Source organism: Protopterus annectens, chromosome 17.part0, assembly GCF_019279795.1.
Source record: "Protopterus annectens isolate FY-2018-M chromosome 17.part0, PAN1.0, whole genome shotgun sequence".
In the NCBI taxonomy this organism is placed as follows: Eukaryota; Metazoa; Chordata; order Ceratodontiformes; family Protopteridae; genus Protopterus; species Protopterus annectens.
In genome coordinates, this window is record NC_056751.1 from 300,822,324 (window position 1) to 300,843,593 (window position 21,270).

At 38.4% G+C, this 21,270-nt stretch overlaps 1 protein-coding gene across 1 annotated transcript in view; it reads left to right on the forward strand.

Moving 5' to 3' along the window:
* The window catches only part of LOC122791430 (doublecortin domain-containing protein 1-like), a 526,863-nt gene that overhangs the window by 238,015 nt on the left and 267,578 nt on the right, over positions 1-21,270 (forward strand). Inside the window, exons 10-11 of the mRNA XM_044059172.1 lie at positions 10,634-10,816; positions 17,468-17,671. Of these exons, the coding sequence (XP_043915107.1) occupies positions 10,634-10,816; positions 17,468-17,671 (387 nt within the window). The remainder of the gene's footprint in view (positions 1-10,633; positions 10,817-17,467; positions 17,672-21,270) is intronic.

Sequence of the window (21,270 nt, forward strand, 5' to 3'; positions counted from 1 at the left end):
TATGGAGGGGGATGGATATCCTTTGTATCCACAAGGCAAGATAGAAAGGCAGTGCAGCAAAGCCACTTGGGTTGGGATCCAGAGTCTACTAATCAGGAGGACAACAGGCTATAAATGGTGTGGGAATTGATGTTATGGAGAAGCTTCAAAAGACAGTGAGGGATCTCATCAGAATTAGTGATAGACTCATGGTAATCAGGCTCCAGTGTAGTGATAGAGCAGTATTTATAATATCAGCCTTTGCCCCACAGCAGAGTTGTGACAGTGAGGAAAAGAGTGCATTTAGACAGCAGTTGCTGGATCTACTAAATAAAGCAGGACAACATAAATCGGTGCTGATAATTGGTGACTTAATTGCACATATTGGGACAGAAAGAGAACAAGATATGAGGACTGCCTGGTCCACATGGCCTCAGCAACAGGAATAACATTCTAGCATTCTAAGCCATTCTAGTTTTCTGTCTGGCAAATGACTTGATGGTGACCAACACATGGTAAATCAACAGAGACAGTCAGCATCATATACAAGAGTGTCCAACATGCAACTCAGGTAGACATCTTTCTAGTAAGGAAAGGGAATCAACAATTGCAAAGTCATCTCCAGTGAAACAGTCAGTCCACAGCATAAACCACTGGTTGCCACAATCAGCTACAAGCACTGGTCAGAGAAGGCTCTAAGGTCAACAGCGACCAGGCTGAAGATGTAGAAGTTGACTGGGGGAAAAGCACATGAGTTCAAGAAATTACTCTGGCTTCCAGCACTTCAGGAAAAAAAGAAAATAGGTAGAGTTGAAGAAGAAGAATGGAAGCTCCTCAAAACCACATGTGTGAGGACTATAGAACAGATCTGTAGCCGAGGCAAGTATGGAAATATGCTGCATAAGGAAAGCTGGTGGTAGAATGCAGAAGTCCAGGATGTCATTAAAAGAAAGAAGGAGTTCAGGAAAAAGTGGGAGATTGGAAAGATGGATCAGCCTAAGAAGAAATACTGGTTGGCTAACAATGAGACAAGGAGAGGAGTTGCAATAGCAAAGAACAAGGCATCAAAGGCATTCTTCCACCTTCTGGAAAGTGACTCAGGTGATAGCACAAAGAAACTATACCAGGTTGCAAGGCAAAAACAGAAAGATAAAGAAGACAGTTGGACACCCTTCATAAAGGATGTCAGGAACAACCAGCTCAATGGTCCACAGGATATCAAAGGCAGATGTAAGGAGTACTTCCAGCAGCTTCGAATGAAGAAAACCCCATAGTAGCTGTACTGCCCCAGACACAGCCTATGATAAAATAAGAGGAGGAGTCCAGCCTAGAAGATGTAAGAATACCACTAAGGAAAATGAAGGCAGGGAAAGCAGCAGGCTCAGCAGAGGTCAGAACAAATATGACAAGATGGTGGGTGAAATAGGAGAGAAATGGCTCCTGAGGGTACACATAGCAGTATAGAAAGTATCCCAGATGACTAGAGAATAAGCATACTGGTGCCAGTGTTCAAGAACAAAGGGGGCATTTACAACTGTCAATGTTATAGATGTATCAAACTAATATTGCACTGCATGAAAGTAATGGAGACGGTGACTGATAAATGAATATGCAGATTTTTAAATAATATAGTCCAAGTGTCTTGATTAGTCCTTCAATCTCCTTGTGTTCTGACTGGAGTGCTTCTCAAACAATCTGGAAATATATTGCTGATAAGTATATTCCTTGGCACTTTAACTTTTCAGAGTTCTGCATTGTCTTAAATGTTTGCCTGACTGAATTATTTTATATATTTGCTGACTTTGCTTGGTGTTTTCTCATCTGCTCTGAAACTGCCCCCCCCCCCCCATTCCTGTGGTGGTGGTAAAGTTTATAAAACTGATCTAACAACTTTTGTATTATTTGATTGTTTCAAGGCTTGCTGATTTAAAAATCGTCCCTATTTTGAAATTTCTGTATACACTGTTAGAATCTCCTTGTGTTCTGACTGGAGTGCTTCTCAAACAATCTGGAAATATACTACCTCAGCAAGAGCCTGCCTGGGTGTCCTACAGAGTCATACAGCAGCAGAGAGAGAAAAGGAGACTTTAAATGGATTAAGTACCTCTGTTTTGCTTTTTATTGCTTATTTTTGCTAGCTGCATTATTCAGACAGTTTTTATTAACTTTGCTACTTATTTGAACTGTTTTTTTTTATTATTATACTGTTTGCACTTTAAATTATCGTTTTTCATCCATTTAACTGCAAAGGGGCTACACAGTCAAGTGCAATAGCCTGTTTTCTGTGTTAAAAGTGTTTTTTATTCTTGTTTTTGCTTTAAATTTAATTAAAAAAATCCTATCTCTCTATTCATTTTCCACCTTTCTAGAACTAGTAAAAGTCCGGTTTTCAGATTTTGCTGAATTCTGGGCTGTTTGTGAGTTCCTGTGTTGCCCAGACCTTTCTAAGATAGAGGGAAGCTTCTCTGTTCATCAGTGAGAGTGGTGAGCTTTGGAACAGCCTATCTGTCACTGGAGGAGTGGTTTCAGCTCAGAAACTGTAGTTTTATTGGCCATTTTGGGCTATTTCTATCCCTTTCATCTTTCTGTTTAAAATCCCATGTTTGTGCATTTATTTGTGCTTGTATTACCTCAGCAAGTGCTTGCCTGGGTGTCCTGCAGAGTCCTACAGCAGCAGAGAGAGAACAGGAGACTTAAGTACCTCTGTTTTGCTTTTTATTGCTTATTTTTGCTAGCTGCATTATTCAGACCTTTTTATTAACTTTGCTACTTATTTGAACTGTTTTTTGAATTCTTATACTGTTTGCACTTTAAATTATCATTTTTAAGTGTCTTTTGTCTGTTTAACTGCAAAGGGCTACACACTCGAGTGCAATAGCCTGTCTTCCGTGTTAAAAATGTTTTTATTCCTGTTTTTGCTTTAACTTTTAAAAAAACAAAAAAATCCTATCCCTTTACTCGTTTCTCACCTTTCTAGAACTAGTAAAGTCCAGTTTTCAGATTTTGCTGAATTCTGGGATGTTTGTAAGTTCCTGTGTTGCCCAGACCTTTCTAAGAGAGAGGGAAGCTTCTCTGTTCATCAGTGAGAGTGGTGAGCTTTGGAACAGCCTATCTGTTGCTGGGGAAGTGGTTTCATCTCAGAAACTGTAGTTTTATTGTCCATTTGGGCTATTTCTATCCCTTTCATCTTTCTGTTTAAAAATCTGTGTTTGTGCAGTACTGATTAACTAGGGTTAAACTATTCCCAGTGCCAGAAAGTCTACTCTTAAATTTAACCTTAGAACTAGCCAGTTTTCTAATTTTAGCACTCAAAAGTGCATCCTTGTGCTCAGTACTTGTTCAAAACTCATTGAAAGCACTAAATAAACTACAAATTACTACAGCACTCAACTTTCCTCACTTGTCAGGAGGGAAAAAGTTTTTAGTACTTAAATTAAAAAGCACCTATTTAGGCATGTCTAACGGTCAGCTCCAGGTGTTTTATCATGTCCACCTGATGAATCTGGGCATCTTGGGGCAATGTAGCAATTTCCTCATGTACACCGACAACCCTTTCCTCCTACTACCCAGCATTACAACCTATGAGAGATGCACTTATATAACCAAACTGTTAGCCAATCTCTCTCCAGCCAAGACTGGACTAGATAGTCAAGAGGAGAAGGTAAACACGTGAACCACACCATAATCAAAACATACTCTATCAATTCATACACCTCCTAAACCCACACATAGTAACACAAAACACACACCTACATTTGCGGAAGCTCTCAATAAAAATCTGCCCAAACAGCAGAGACCTCCAAAGTAGAAATGCAAGCAACCACCACTCCCACTACCCAAATGACACACAGACCACAAAATCAGTGTGCCACTCAACCTCAGCCCTTAAGGCAAAACAACATACCCAACACACTTGTCATAGGCGACTCTGTAGTCAGGCACACTGATGGCCCACTCACCAGGCTAAACAAGGAGAAGGTTACTGTCAGCTGCCTGTCAGGTGCCAGGATCCCCCACATAATGCACACACTCAGGTCACTCCACAACAAGTACAAATATGACTCTGTAATTGTCCATGTTGGTGTGAATGACCTGAGACATACCTCCCTGGACTACATGAAAAGAGACATGGAGGAGCTCTTGGATCATGTAGCCAAGGCAGGTATGACCCTAGCCCTGAGTAGCATCCTGCCATTGTCCAGAATGATACCACAGTTCAAGGACAAAATTATTGACTTCAACAATTGGCTTAGCTTCTGGTGTTATTCAAAGGGAATCCAGTATCTGTCTGCCTGGGACGACATGATCAACAGACCATAATGCTTTGCCAGAGATGGCCTGCATCTGTTGCCCCAGGGATTCTGGATACTGGCTAAGGCTCTTGCCACCCCTATAGTGCCTTTTGTAGCCAAGGTTCAAATGACAAACCCACCACCGTAGCAGGTACAAGCAAGCAAAAACCTGAGGGTAATGCTACTCAGTGCTAGAGTCTAAACCTCAAAATGTACTCACTCGAAGCACTCCTTAAAATGGAGAACATCAACATCTGTGCAGTAACAGAGACCTGGTTCAAGGCCCCAGAGAGCACCTATGCATTACCAGGCTATAATTCATACCACACCTTTCAGCCACCTAACCTACACTGAAACACTAAAGGAGGAGTGTCCATATTCATTAAAGATATCCACACCTCCAGGCTAGTTGTTCAACATAATGTATCCAAGATTATCCAAGTGCAACTAACACTGGGCAAGACTGCAATCCAGGTTGTAGCTTGCTACAGATCCCGTGCTATGCCCCAGGATGCCCACTCCACGTTCCTTGACATACTGGATAATATTAAGGTATAGCCCAATACCCTAATAATGGGTGATTTTAACTACCCCACCATCAACTGGGAAAACTACTCATGTACTAACTCATTAGCTCAATGCTTTCTGGAATTCATAAATTCCAATGCCCTGGATCAGCTAGTCCATATCCCCACCAGGGGTAGCAATATCCTGGACCTGGTCATTACCAGCATGGGTAACTGATGTTCCAAGCCAGAGGTCAGCTCCTCACTGGTCAGATCCAACCATAAGCTAATCATCCTAGACATCAATTTTCCACCTCCATCCCCCATTAAGGAAACCACCATAAAAACATCTCCAAAGCCAACTTCACGCTCCTTAAGACAGAAGTGGCAAACTTCACTATACCCATGCACATGGATAATAGAGGTACAACTGCTGAATCCTATACACATGCACTGTATAAACACATACACAAGTGCATGGATCGTGCCATCCCCAACAGAACCTAGATGCTATCCTCCAAAAAAAGGAAGCCAATCTGATGGTCCCCTGCCATAAACAAACTCTACAACAGAAGGAAGAAGCTGTTGCAAAAAAAAGTAAACTCCCCTGACTGCAGGAACTCCCTGGTCAGCTTCAGTAAGAAGCTGAGATCCCTCAGCCACTGATTTTAAAGACAACCACAAAGCATTCTACAGCTATGTCAAGAATTTCAATGGCACAATCAGATCTGCTCTGAGCTACTGAACAATGCCACTAGATATACAGAACCAACTGATATTGCCAACATCCTGGTAGATAGCGTCAGTGCAAACTCTACCCCCCTCACCCCCCAAAGGGCCCACTCCAATACTGTTAGCATGCATAGCCCCTGTAATCACAGATGCACAAGTTAAGACCGCACTCTCCAAAGTCAAAAACACAGCATTCATGGGACCAGACAACATGCCAGGCTGCTTTCTGCATGAACTACAGGACGATCTGGCACTCCACCTAAGTACCATGTTCAGTCATAGCCTCTCTTCAGGCTTTGTGCCTACTGAATGGTGCACAGCAATGGTTATCCTACTCCATAAAAGGGGTGCCACCATGGACCCTGGGAACTACCGCCCCATTAGCCTGATGAGCCTGGTCTGCAAGGCCATGGAACGTATTATCATGGAGCGTATAAACAAAGACATAGGTAACCTGCAAATGCTGGACCCCACTCAATTTGGGTTTGTAAAAGGTAGATCATGTCTCCTGAACCTGATTGACGTCTTTGAATCAGTCACCAGAGCCGTGGATGAGGGTAAGGTGGTACACACAGCCTATCTTGACCTCGCCAAGTCATTCAACACCATCCCCCACTCTGGAATTATAGATAAACTCACTAGACTGGGCATAAATCCCTATGTCACAAGATGGGTGGTCAACTGGCTCACTGACAGAACCCACACAGTGAAAGTAGCTGACTCCAAATCCAACTTCAAACCAGTGACAAGCGGAGTACCACAGGGTTCATTCCTGGGTCCTCTCCTGTTTGACATCTATTTCCCAGAAGTCCAGGCTAATACAGCAGTTCTTTGGCTAACAAAGTTCGCAGATGACTGCCAACTGCCATAACAGAATCGCCAAATGATGTGGACATTCTACAAAGGGGCCTCACTGAGACTGATGCTTGGTGTCAAAGTCATGGCCTCAAGCTCAATGCCAAAAAGTGTATTGTCATCCCCTTTGGGGAATACACTGTACCCATGAACTACCACATAAGTCGTAGCCTGCTTAACACCAAAAGTGTGAAGAGACCTTGGGACACAGGTGGACATTAGTCTCTCCTTTGACAATCACATTGCCACAGTAGTCAGGAAATCCTTCTACGTGGCACACCTCATCATGAAAGGGTTCTCCTCCAGAAAGAAAGAGGTCATTGTTCCCCTCTACTCATCCCTCATCAGACTCATCATTGAGTACAACGCCCCATTTGGCATGTACTTCACAAGACATCTGCAATAACTGGAAAGGCCACAGAAATACCTCACTAAGAGGATTAGTGGCCATAAACAGATGCCATATGCAGACCACCTCAAAAAACTCCAGCTCTACTCCGTCACTTATGGCCTACTCAGAGGTGACCTCTGCCTAACTTACAAAGCCATGTCAAACCCAGTCCTGTTGGTCATGCTACACTTAAAGAAACCCCAATCTCTCCATACCACATGCTCCAGGGACCTGAACCTTGCCACCACAATAAACAGAACATGCTGGAGGGATAGATTACTGTCCCAGAGACTTCCCTTACTCTGGAACAGGCTACCCATTTAAGTCAAGCAAAGCCCTTCTTTAGCCCTCTTTAAGAGGAATCTAGACAATTGGATGGGAAATAGGAAATTCACCTGGGGATCACCTCTGGGGCTCTGCTCGACAGGGACACATGAAAATAACTTTCTTGGGTGGCAAAAGCCAGGGAACATTTAGGTTTATATAGGGTCTAGGGCTGATAGCCTAGTACCTACATATGAACCTATGAGTAGTAGAAAGTAAGATTGTAGATGAGATTAAGATCAGGAGGCAGCACAAGTGACCCAGCATTCATAGTGAGACAGATACATTGAGAAGGAGCTAGAGTTAAGAAAAGAGTCCAAACAGACATTCCTAGACTTAGAAAAAGCATATGACAAGGTCCCAAGACAGCTGATTTGGGCAGTCCTGAAGTGGTTTGAAGTCTCAAAAACATTGGTAGAATTACTTCAGGCTATGTACAAGGATCCAGTGATTCAAGTACAAACAGTGTTCAGCCTCACCAGTGGGTTCCCAGTGTGCATGGATGTGCATCATGGTTTAGCTCTGAGCCCACTGCTGTTCATATTGATGATGGACTACATTAGTAAACAGGTCAGGGGGGACAGATCAACAAAGTTGCTGTAAGCGTATGATGTAGAATTACAGGTGGACACTGTGCAAGAAATTCAACAAAGGATAGGGGAATGGAATGCAAAACTTAAAGCACATGGGATGAAAACTGAGTATAGCTCAGACAGTTGTAATAGGAGCAAATGGTGGAAATCAGAAGAAGCTGAGAGTGGAGATAGAAGGGAAAATAGTCGACTAGATTAATAACTTCAATAATCTGGGAGGGGTGAGTGAGGAGAACGGAAGTCTGAATGAGGAGGTCAAAGCTAGAATCAGAGGGGCTGCATTAAATTGGTAGAGAGTACCAGGGGCAGGGTATGACAAAAGAATGCCAAAGAAGCTGAAAAGTAAGGTTTACAAACTGTGCAGTAAAGACAGAGCAGTTGAAGTTAGAGGTGATGGAGATGGAAGTGCTTGAGATGGATGGTAGAGTGCACACTGAGGAAATGAGGACATAACAGCAGAAACCAAAGTAGCTCCAATTGAAGAAAAGGTCAAAGAGGGCAGATTGCGGTGGATCAGGCAACATACCTCTCAACTGTACAGATTTTACAGAATGTCCAGATTTTTTTTTGCCTTATATGTCTAGACTATCTCTCATAAAATTGGGGTATTCTGGCAAATCTTTGGCAAATCATTGAGGGTTGAAGCCAAAAAATAATGATAGACATTTGAGTTTCAGACTTCATACCCTTCTAAAAAGTCATGCTAATGCAAAATCTGTTATTCCATAAACTTTCTAAGTTTGTAAGAACAATATTTAAAAAAGTGTCCCATGTTTGGGCCTTTCTCCCCCCATTATTTATGGTTTTGTCCAGATGTATTCCTCTAAGAGGTTGAGAGGTATGTCAGGCACATGTGTAGAAAAGTAGAAGACAATCTGGTGAAGAAGATTTTGGATAGACAGGAAGAAGGCAAGAGGAAATGAGGGTGTCCAGCAAAGAGGTGGATGAATTGTGTGAGAGAAGATCTGTGACATTCAGGCTTGAGTGTCAAAGGAGGATGTAAAGTAGCATTGAATTGAGAGAGATGCCAACAGCTGACTTTATTCCCTGACACCATGTAGAAAATCTGAAAAAGTGGGTTGATGATGATAATGATTTCTCAAGGATATGAAGTTTGAAATTCAAATTTTTGTCGATATTTAGTGATTGCAATCCACAACAGTTTAACAGAAAAATACAAAGACTTTAAAATAAGACCAAAAATATGAAGCAAAATCAGGAATATTCAGGCACTGCAGTAAAGATGAATGCTTTACCGAATCAGCCAACAGGCAGTGAACCCCTCCCCTACGCATGCACACCCACACAAACACATACACACAAACACAAATCCACAGCACCATTCTCCAACAGTCTACACCTTTCCACCCACATCCAGAAATTGCCTCCAGTTAGTAATATATACAGTACTACTTACAAATTTCAGAGTTAACCCATATGTTTTAAGTTACAGGCTAACCATGAACAGAGATCTGTTGTAACCACAATTTTCAGTACTTTTATTTGATCGATAATCTCTTTATACACACATGCGCTTAAAGATGGTAAACTAGAAACTCTCACAAGTTGGACTAACTGAGCAAAATAAGTAAAATTCATATATTTTAAACATTTTCTAAATGTTACTAAAAGGTATTATTTCTAGCTTCAGATTAGCTTGCTATGACTATATTTACATGACAATGTTATATATGCCTCTATGCCCTTTTTTAATTTATAATTAATAATGCTCTTTCAGCAGTTGCAGTGCTGCTAAAAATTGCACAGGCTTCAACAAATGATTTTAATAAGACCTCCCTAGCCTTCTTAACAGTAGTAACTCCAGGTGCAGATCTAAGAGAACAACATTTAATTAACATAGTTAACAAAAGAAAGTTTCTGCTCTTGGTACTATGACCAACTGTCACACCTGCTTGCACTTACCTGTTGAATCAAGCGGTCTGGTATTCCTCCTCTCCACTTCTTGCTTTCCTTTCTCTTGTTGAAATCCCGTAACGCCTTCCTTTTTCCATTCTGTCATGTGCAGTGTTTAGAGCCGAATGCCAGCAAAAAAAAAAAAAAAGAAGTCTGGGGACTTAGCTGAGGACTCCTGTGAATATTGTGAATATTTTTTTTGTTTAAACAAAACTTCTTCCTGCTCGTATATTGCCTCTCACAGCTGCGTGCAATCAGATGTGGTTGTGGAAATGAGGGAAGTAATGATGAGAGAGGTCAAAGCAAGTACATTTCAAGCTGTTTTAAAAAAAGAAAATCGTGATTTAAAAGGGCCACACACAATTTCATGGCACCTTGTTATTTTGATGAGGAAATTAGAATTTTCCTCCAAAAATCAGGACGCTTGAGAAATAGGCGTACTTTTAACATGATCTCTCCCACTGAGAGTAATATTTGACTGCAAACATTTGGCCAAGTAAACTAACATGTCTCTCAGTAAGGATTTATCCAGCCAAGCAGTTCTGTGAATTTCTTGGCTACATGAATCACTTACTACAGGCATTTCTGGGGTAGACCGTATGTCCAGCTATCATATGATGATCACCCAGAATATCTCATTAGCATTTACAGCAGGCCAGAGTGACATTTCACCACCTTGGTGCACTTGTTTGAAGTGAACACTGTGGCAGAAAGGGCTTACCAGTGATGGTAACATTTATGAATCTTTGCCAAAATGTAGGTAGTTGAGGTGCAATATACATAGCTTGAGCACACATTTGTTGAGCATGCATTTTCTTTTGTAAAACAGCTGCATATGTGTGCAACAAGTAAATTACATGTATTCAGTAGATCTCTTGGTTCACTGAATTAATTGTTAATAATGTGACAACCCAGTACTGATGGTAAATAAACATTTTCTATGATGACTTTTAGTACATCATCACATAACTAATATAATTTCTCAAGCTGCAGCTTTTGTTTATTACAAAATAATTTTGTAAAAATAATTTTATTTTCTTGTACTAGGGATATTACTTCTCATCTTCCAATACAAAAGAAACAATAATATGTCCTACCTGCTCAAGATCCATGAGGGGAAAAGCTGTGCTGAAAATGTTACCAAGAGATGTTGCTTTCTCCTGTGCGTCTGGCAAAAAGGCAGCTGAAGTTACTGGTTTGGGGCCATATAAATCTCTTACTGTGTCAAAGGTTTGTTTTGTATACTTGTAAATTAATCATATCTCTATCAAATATCAGATTTTCTGAATAAACGTTTAGTGTTAAACTTTAACTGTATGATAAAATGTAAGACCTCAGTATGTAATTTAGCATGTCTTGTCATTATCAGCTTGTACTAATTCATGGCAATTTGCTTCAAGTTATGTTTCACTGAACAGTATAACAACTGTATGCAGGGATTGATTTAAATGTTTAAATAGCATAGCAGTGAAAACCTTCCTATTTTCTGTAGAGTAATATGTTACCAAAATGTAACTATGCCTTTTACATTGTTTGAATAAATTGCTACAGTGGAGGAGATCATGCCATCAAGAGTCACTAGACCAAAATTAGAGACATGGCTGAAAAAGTCTTCTTCCCTCTCATTCAAGCTGGATAACTTTCAGTTGATTGTTTGGGATAGGAAACCACAGGTGATGTAGGTTCTTGAAGGGAGATGTGGAGGCTTTTACCTTATAGAAATCAATATTTGGCTTTCCTACTATGGTTGTCTTGTTTCAGTCACTCATGCATTTTGGCCAGTTGGTTGTTGGCCAGTTAACTATGACATTTTTAAATATCATATGGCCATAAATGAGCAGGGTATTTTTATGCCCCATCCCTGTCAAAAGTAAGTATTTCCTTTTATTATTCTGCCCCTGTTCTGAGTCAGAGCACCATCGTCATGGTGTCCTCCATGTTCTCACAGGAAACGTTTTCACAGATTTTATGTTGCTACCACTGTTGATATGGTCTGAGGACAGTTTGTGTTCATGTTGCATCATCTGGCTAGCTTTACTCAGATTACTTTTCTTTCTGTACCTTATTGTACCACCTTATTTCCTAAACTGTTACTTCTCCTTTTTCTCTTACACCCCATTACTAGCTAAAATGGGTCTATATTACAACATCGAAAGTTTAATGGTTCAAATCACTAAAGGTCAACCTTTAATGATCGAACCATTAAAATTTTGAATGTTCAGAAAAAAATAAATTATAAAAAAAGAAAATCTAAAGGTGTAGGCGGGGAGGCAAGCCCTCCTGCACCCCCCACACCCCCCACTACTTAAATATACCAACTCTGAGACCACACTACATTGAAGTAAACAGAAATCTCCCCTTACGGAGATTTCCGTTTACCCATTCGACGTTCTCCACTTTCGCTATTCTCGTGTCAACAATGCTGGATTCGACATTGTCAGCTTTCGAGAATATAATAGGTAAGCCTACAATTCATCTTCTGTTCGTTTATCCTCCTGCTCATTCCATAACGTCTCATTTCATATCTCTCTTATCAATTCTTAAGTTATATTCTAGTCTGTAAGTTATTAATAAACTCAAATAAACTCAAAAACATCCCAGTTTGTTAATTTCCCAGTAGCCGGCATGCTATAAATGCATTAACTGTTATTGCATTTTATTTCTCTATTCAATAATTAGTCAATTTATGCTAATTTCTCTCTTGTTTTTATGTTAAATGCTATGTTCATGTAAGAAATATTTAAAAATGTTTAAATAGCATGTAAATAAGTTCATGCATAGATGCCTTTACCCTGCAATTATAGGGTCTATATTTGATAATCAAACATTGAAAAGAGTGAACGCTCTTACATCAACTCATAATAACTGAAACAATGTCGAACATACAGAACAGCAATTTTTTTCCAGGGAAAAAATCACTGCTCCAAACAAAAAAACAAATCCACAGACAAAATAAAGTGGGGGGTGCTTTTTCCCCCCACACCCCTCTACTTAAATAAACCAACTCAGAGATCACACCACAGCGGAAGAAATGGAAAGTCCCGGCAATGGCCCAGCAATATTTTTCCCCTGAGAAAAAAAATCACTGTTCCGGCAGTCTTTTCAACGTTCAACGTCCTAATATAGACCCCAGTTATAAATGTACATCATGTGTAACTTAAACGTGGAGCTCATCTCCATGGGCCACTTCTGGAAATGGGTTTTACCTAGTTGTCCTTTTTTCAGTCAACAAAGACAAATAAGTAAATCAGTCATCCAATCAATCTAGATATACTAATACTTTTGTTTAGCTTCTAAACAAATGATGAATAACTGTAATGCATCTTTTGCATATGAACATGTAATCCAAGCCTCAGAGTACAGGTTACATCAGTATTGCTCAAACTTTTCTGTATGTAGAGTATTTCACCCCACCAACAGTAGTATTAGTAAGACCTGCAATCTTCAGCAGTTGAAGCTAAATCTAACATCTTCATCCCTTGCTTCATTACACATTTCAGGGTGGATAAAGACAGTTGCATGAGAAATGCTAATTATCTGATTGAATTCCAGGGATGTGTTAATTGTCTTCAATGCACTCCTAAAACAGGACCACCCATCAAAATGACCATAAAAAACACAGAGACATAGCTTGGCTATTTAGTAGCAGGTGCCTTCCCCCTGTCTGATGAGGAGCAATCCCCAATTTGAAACTCCTCAACTAATGAGCAACCAGCTCCATTCCCCCCAATCTGCAGTTGAAGAGCAAACTGTAGCTCCTATTATATAAATATACCAGCTAGCTTTGAAGCTTCAGCTATGACTGAAATGCATTAGCATCATTCATTTCTGCATAACAATGCTGCACTAAACCATACAATGAGCACTGAAGCACTTTGGTAAAAAGCAGTATTGACATTCAGAGACTACTGGTACTGGAGATCTTATCTCATGACATCTTGCACAATCTCCGTTGCTTATTTTAAAGCTGTCTCGCTATGTTAAACACATTTAACATAGTGAGACCGTTTTGAAAAAAGCAACGGAGAAAGCAAGATCTCCATTGCTTTTTACAAACTGTTTTGCTATGTTAAATGGGTTTAACATAGCGAGACAGCTTTAAAAAAAGCAACGGAGAATCTCCGTTGCTTTTTTTAAAGCTGTCTCGCTATGTTAAACTCGTTTAACATAGCGAGACAGTGTTGCTGTAAGAGTTATAGTAATGGAAAAAGTCTGGGCGACCGGACCTTTTTCCATTACTATAACTTGGATTTACAATGTGCACGTTGACCAATCAGCGTGCACGTTTTTGAATATTAACAGGGGCATTATTGTATAATAAAGCTTAACATACCCATTGTACACATGACAATATCTACAAAATTGCCTAATACTGTATCAACAATATAATGTGTAACAAATATATCAAACTAAAAATCCCACTTGTGTGGGCATGATAATATCAATAACTGTTTCTTTAGAGGTACTGAGCAGTAGAACATTCACCAAAATGGCTTTTTTGTTTGTTGTTACACCTTTTAGGAAAAAGATGATCACTGTGGAGAAATACATGGCAGTCAACAGCTGCTCATTCCTGTTCTCTATCCTACCATCATTTAAATCAAGCAACTACTCTGCAATATAACAGCTTTACAGTTCTGTTCTTGAAGTGGCAGATTTTTACATTAAATAATAAACGGAGTATTATGGCTTTGTTAATTGATATCCATGGCCAATTGGTGCAGTTCTAACTGGCCAATTCATCTTGTAGCTCATATCATTGCAATATTGGTCCATGAGGAGCACCGTCTGTGTGAGATCACTACATGCTGTATTGGACTGTTTCTCCTTCTCCACTGGTGTGAGATTATTAGTAAGGAGTGCTGTTTATGAACAGCACCCACCACCACCACTGCATGGGGATGGCATGCCTGCAAAATATTTTTTTGATAAGTGTAGATGGTTAATCTACAAATTTTGTTCTTATTCAGCAGAGATGAAGGAAATGTTTTTTATCATGTTTCAGTCATCCATAGGATAAGTTAGTATAAGTCCAGCTGGATGACTTTATTTATTTGGATACCCTGAGTACTCATTCCGTACTGACTTCTGCAGCTTATCTCTTCTTTTTTCCTTCCTTCCTGACTTGAATATAATTTAATTTAATTTAATATACTTTCATCAATTATAATTAAAAGCAGATGTTCATTATTTTTTGCATGCACTCACTATCCTCCACCAATAGTTTCACTTTTTGATATTTTTTACTCTTATGTAGCTCTATATGATTGCCACTGTTGAAGTGACACCCTGACCATGACCGCAGGTACAAAAAATAGGAAAATGGGGTTGTGGATGAATGGATAGGAAAGCAATAATAATTAAAATGTTAACAAGCAGAATGATGCATTTTTAGTTTTACCATCATGTTTTCATGTAATATTTCAAATTTTTGCAGTACAAATTTTTTATTTTGTTTCACAGCGATACTGGAGTACATTGAGACAGATAGTTAATCTCTGCATTGGTCAAGATATTACACTGATATCAACATTTTACAACTGCTGCATTAGTATGGCAGCTCTGAAAACTGGGTGATTTTTTTTTATTAATTTCATTTAATTCCATTCGTAAAGATTGCTGCTGTATACATCAGTCCTGACCTCTTATCTATCCATATTTTGGAGGTGCATGCCTATTTTCAGGCCTGGTTTACTCTTGCACATAATGTACCTATTTTTCTGCAGGTATGTCCCTATTTTTAGACTTATTTTATCCCTTCACAATTTTCTGTATACCTCACATCACATGTGATATTTAAAAGTTGTCTGGTACATGGAAAACCACACTACATGACCAACATCTTAGCTGCACCAGGAATTGAAAAAAAGAAGACACACATATTACTTCTTCCTTTTTCACAAGAAAAAATAAATGACCGTGTCTGGAAGAATTTTGCAATACAGTTTATTAAAGTCTACATATTTTACACTGTCTCTTTGATATTCTGCTTATATTTTCCATCATTTTTATGACTCTTTTTAAAAAATGTGTTGCTGAGTAGTATCCCACATTTCTACTGAAAGTGGGAAGTGTCATGTGTTATTTATTATTCAAGTTTACACTAATTATATGTTCAGACATTTGGCTGGATGTGACTAGTTTTTAAGGACCTTTGTACCTATTTTTAATGTTTGCAGGTTGAGAGCAGTGCCTTAATCCCTGCAGAGCCAATAATTTAAGAAGTGCTAGTGTGGGGGTTAAAGAGGCCACAGCTCTCTTTCTAACAGAATTAATGATCATTCTGTCTGTCCATCTATAGATGATACTTAATTGTTTGTGTCTTAGAATAGTTTACATCACTTTAATTTTTTAATAGAATTACAGAATATTTTATTTACCACCGAATCTCATAATACATTCTTCCTGGAGTTTCTTTTTTTTTCAGACACCTTTACTGAATTATCACTTGTGACACAGGCAAGCTTACATTTATATAAAAGTAATCAAACCATGTTAATAAGTTAAGATTTACAAATGTTACAGGATATATAACAATATATGTGATGTATAATCTAAGCAACATTACATAAATTATCCAATTCCTGCTTTCTCTTAAACCCCATTCTTCCTCCGAAACATTTTGCTGCATGTATTGTTCCCACCATTTCCACTTTTCCATGCAATTTACTCCTAGTCTTTTTTAAAGATCATCAAATCAGCTCTTTTATCCCTGTTACAACATTCATTACTTAAAGTATGGTTGGTTAAGGTTCTGATTTCCATTTTCCAGTAATTGCTTTTTTTGGCAGCCACCAAAATTAAACTTAACAAGGCATTAGTGCGTGTAGACAATTCAGATCTTGTATCCCAGCCCAAAATCATTTCCTTAGTTACAGTAAGCTGCTCACCCAGTATTCCTAACAGAGTACTCTGTAGGAGAGTTTTAAAGTCTGCTAACTCATTACACTGACACTCCCAATACATATCTTCCCAGTTATATCTTTCTTCCCTATCACACCTCTAACATTTTCCTTCTACCCAAGGAAAATTTATTTGGTGTCTGTATGGGGTATAAAATATCTATGCACACACTTCCATTAATTTCTTTAGCTGTAAAATGCTTTATGTTATAATCTGCCCACAGTTAACATATGAATGCAGTATTCTTTAATTTCTGTTCACATAGCCTTTCAAATTTTGCAAAGACAATCCCTGCCCATAGATATGGACTTATTATTATTATGCCATGTTCATTACCTTGCATTGTTGTTCTTCAAGCTCCTGTGCCTTAAAAATATATTGATCTGAAAGCACAGTGGCTCCTTCCATCTATAATCCCTGTAGCCCTGCATTGTAAGACACTCAAAAGATTGTTGAACATCATCTTGCACACACACACACACACACACACACACACACACACACACACACACACACACAGATAGTGTAAGCATGTTGGCATGTCTGTGTTAATACCTTTCAGAAAGATTGTCAGACAGGAACATGATACATGACTCTAGTTTGTTTTCTCTGAAGTAAGATATCAGAATTCAAAACTCACACATGGGCCTATTTCCTTCATTCTGTCTGTATAGTTCAATTTCATATGTACGTTGCAGTCTAACAGGATCCAGCTTTGTACTATGGCTGTATATGCAGCACTGCATTTGTGACACATGCACATTTTGCTGTTGTGCAATGCAACAAGTCTTTAGTCTCTGTGAGGAAAACTAATGACACTAAAAGCCATCTAATTCTGTTGGCCACTGTCTTTCCTTAAATTCATTAAGGACAAAATTAAATTCACCAATCTTTTTTTTTTAATCTGAAATGTTACTAATATTGCAGGTTTTATTTACACTTACACTGTGATGCACACATTTGTTTGCTTTCTTTTAGGTCGATTTGTCCACATTGGAAGCTAAGCATACTTTGTTTTACTATGAAGAAATCTTGTCATCTTTAAAGAAAGATATATCTGTACAGACAGTTTCAGATGAAATTTCAGCTGCTAAGACACAAAAGGCAGTTAAAATAATAGCTTACAAGAATGGAGCAGCACATCAAAATGGAGAATTAATAATTGCTACAACATTTCCAATGGTAAGAAAACAAATCACTTTTAAATTTGGAAATTAAAGTCATAATGATGATTCCTGTAAATATGTAAACCAATGGGCAGGGTCTATATTACGTGATCGAATGATCACAGTACAAGAACAAAAATGCAGTGCACCAAAGTTATTTTTGTGGTATTGCGGTACAGTGAAGAACAGAATATTTGCCCTTTCCTCACTATAGTGTGATCTCATAGTTGGTATAGATATATATATAAATATGTATATATATATATATATATATATATATATATATATATATATATATATATATAGTGAGGAGTGTGGGGGGCACAGCCCCCACAATAATGATTTTGATGTGCTGCATTTTCGCTGTTTAAAGCGTTTGCTATTGTGATCATTTGATCATGTAATATAGACCTCAATGGGCATCTGCTAATTACTCTTAAAGTATGCGATTATGTGACGTTTGACATACTTCTAATATTTTCACCATGTTTTTGCCATATTTTCATCATATTTCACATTTAAGAAAATGTGTCTGTCCATCTCACACTTTCACAGTGACTTAGTCTTCGCTTTCTTGGTGCTGAGCCCCATTGCCTCTACTGTTAAAGGTATCAATATCAGTACTGCTATTTACATTCATCTTGTATGTTATTGTCATGGCAGTATAACAGTGTAATGTTGTTGCCAACAAAAGTGCTATGTTCACAGTGAGATATTGTAAAATGCATGTGTTTTGATGCTTGCAACAGAGATATTTAAGGTGGTATTTGTACTTATTTCTGTTACTTTTTCAGCTCTTTGCTACCATTTATTGCCACTGATGCCATTTACTTATTTGTGGTTGATTTGGGTATTGGTAGTTTATGCAGACTGAAAGTAATATTTGGTGTTATGTTTTGATGCTACAAATTTTGTGTGCCTATTCTAAGGAGAGACATTCAATCTCTGTCAGTGATCCTGCAAGTAATTCCTAAAAGATATATAACACTGTTATTCAACTTGCAATCAAGGCAAAGTACTCACTGCAAAGCAAAGCTTCAGGTATCATTTCACTCTATTCTATAATATCCACTGTACCAGGTGAAAGCAAGGATGTTCTAGATAAGGTTCGCTAACTGTTATTGGTTTACAGTTATTAACCTTTCCCATTGTTTCTCAAAGCTGCTTTCTTACAGTTTATTTTCATATGTTTAGTTTTCCCTATTTCACAATATAATTCTAAAAAATCTCAGTGCCCTACTTTACCCAACTTCGTTTCTTTTCTCAGATGAGCTTTTTTGTGACCTAGAGCTGTTTTTTTAATATACATTCCCACATATGGGAGTCATTAAAATGTGACTATTACCTATAGCAAGGAATGCTACTACTGTCCCACATACCTGAGCAACTTATCTGTATGTTCTTTTTTGGGCTCTTGTGTCAAAGTGCAAATTTTCTGAAATGGCAAAAACAGTGCAAAGCTCGCTGATATATTACTTCTATTTCTGTTTTATTTTCATACTTTGGAAAATCAGTACTTACCTTGATATATTTTTTCTTGGTCCATTCTACTCTGCATGCAGAGTGATTGAGTCCAAATGAAGCAACATCTCTGCCTGCTTCAACCCCCCCCCCCAACAAACACACCTCCAATTCCCCAGCCACCCCCACCATCATCAGTTTCAAGTTATCAGCCAGTGTCTTCATATTCAGTGAATAGATTTCTTATATAGGGCACTTAATTTCCTTCCACCACTGCCACTTCAAGAGATACTTAAACCTAACCCCATGGTCTCCTATAGCGTCTACTTCCTATCGCACCATCTTTAACACAATCTTCTCACTTACAAAGTGAACTGTGTGAATGATGTACATTCTACAATCCATTCATAGTAACATTAACAGAGAAAAGCTTCATATATAGAATAGCAATGCTACATAAGCACCACCATCTAAAGTGCTAGTCAAATTGCATAAACATGCCACTATTCTTAACTTCCATTCTTCTAACAGGTGACATACTTAACCAAGGCTAGAAGAGCAAATTTATTCCAGCTAGCCACTCTCAATATCTGTTGCATTAACAAATGGGCACAGTTAGAAGCTTGGATATGACAACATAAATGTAAAATCATCACAGTTATAGAGTCCAAGTTAAAGATATCTCCTGGATTTCCCCATCCTTTTCTAACAGCTACACCCCCTTTTCTCATAATAAACTTATTAAGAGACACGCTGGTGGGCTTATAGCTATGGTTAACAGTGCTGTTAATCTAAACCCCAGCCTCATTGCACATAATCCTTATACTCAAGAAGACAGTTCTAATTCCATTTGTCTTATTTTGGATCATGGAAAACTATTATTAGCCACTATTTACATTCCTCTACTTGCTAACATCAATACCTTCCATAATATTACTAATCATATCATTGACATTTAACTGATTATTTTTGGACATCTAAATTTGATCTGCAGTTCCTCACTCAAATCCTCCCTTGACTCCTTACTTTACTTACCCAACTTCTCTCAAATTATCAATACGTGTACAAGATATGAATCCATCAGGTCTATATCAATTTGTCGAAGGTTCACTTCTGCTAACCTTTCTTCATTAACCCAGAACCACTAGATGTTCAGTTCCATGAACGTTCACATCAAAAAAATGTTTCACCAGGGAAAGGCTAGTACTACACCAGAACACACACCACAGTATGTCAACCTCACCAAAGTCTGTGGAGGGGGCTGTGCACCCCCCACAACCCCCTAACTATATACACCAACTCTGAGATCACACTACATTGCAGAAAAGGCCAATTTGTGCTGTTGTCTAACTGCTTCCTTTCCCTACTTAAATCTTTCAAGGATGTGAACATTTGCAGAACTGAACGTTTGGTGGTTTTGGGTTGATGAAGAAATGGAAGTGAACCTTCAGCAAATTGATATAGACCCGAACCCATCACAAAAACTATATTCTGGACATGGTAATCTCAAACATTCCTAACAAACTACCAGACCAGCTCCCAAATATATTCAATGACCAAAGTCTGATCCTATCATATTGGTATTTTAAATCAACTAAGGTTTCTCCTAGGTGCTTTACTTCTTACTCATTTTAACTAATTTTGAATATCTACATGAAATTGAGCTGCATGTGTTAGACTGGTCATAAGTATATAACTCTACAGATCTGACCTTTGCGTTAGAAACTTTTTTATAATATTTTCACTTCAGTTCTGAACAAAATTTAATCACATCCAATCATACTGTCAAAGCAACTTACATGTCATATATCACTGTTAATTTAGACCAGTGATAAAGGCCAGGGGAAAAAGTTTGGACCATTTGGAAAAAGGATCCCAAATACCTCGAATAAATTACTTCACTTATAAGAATTGAAATACACACAGCCAGAATCAAAACTAATTCTACCAAACACAATATTGCAGGAACCTACAATCAACAGAGCTAACTGACCATAAAAAATTTTCGAACACTATAAAATCTGTAGTAACAATGAAGTATTTCCAAAATCATATGCTATATCAGACAGGTTTATATTCTAGGCATTACAGCGAATGCCATTTTGATGACACATAAAGAGCAAAATTCAAAAACAGCAAAAGCTCAGGTCAGCG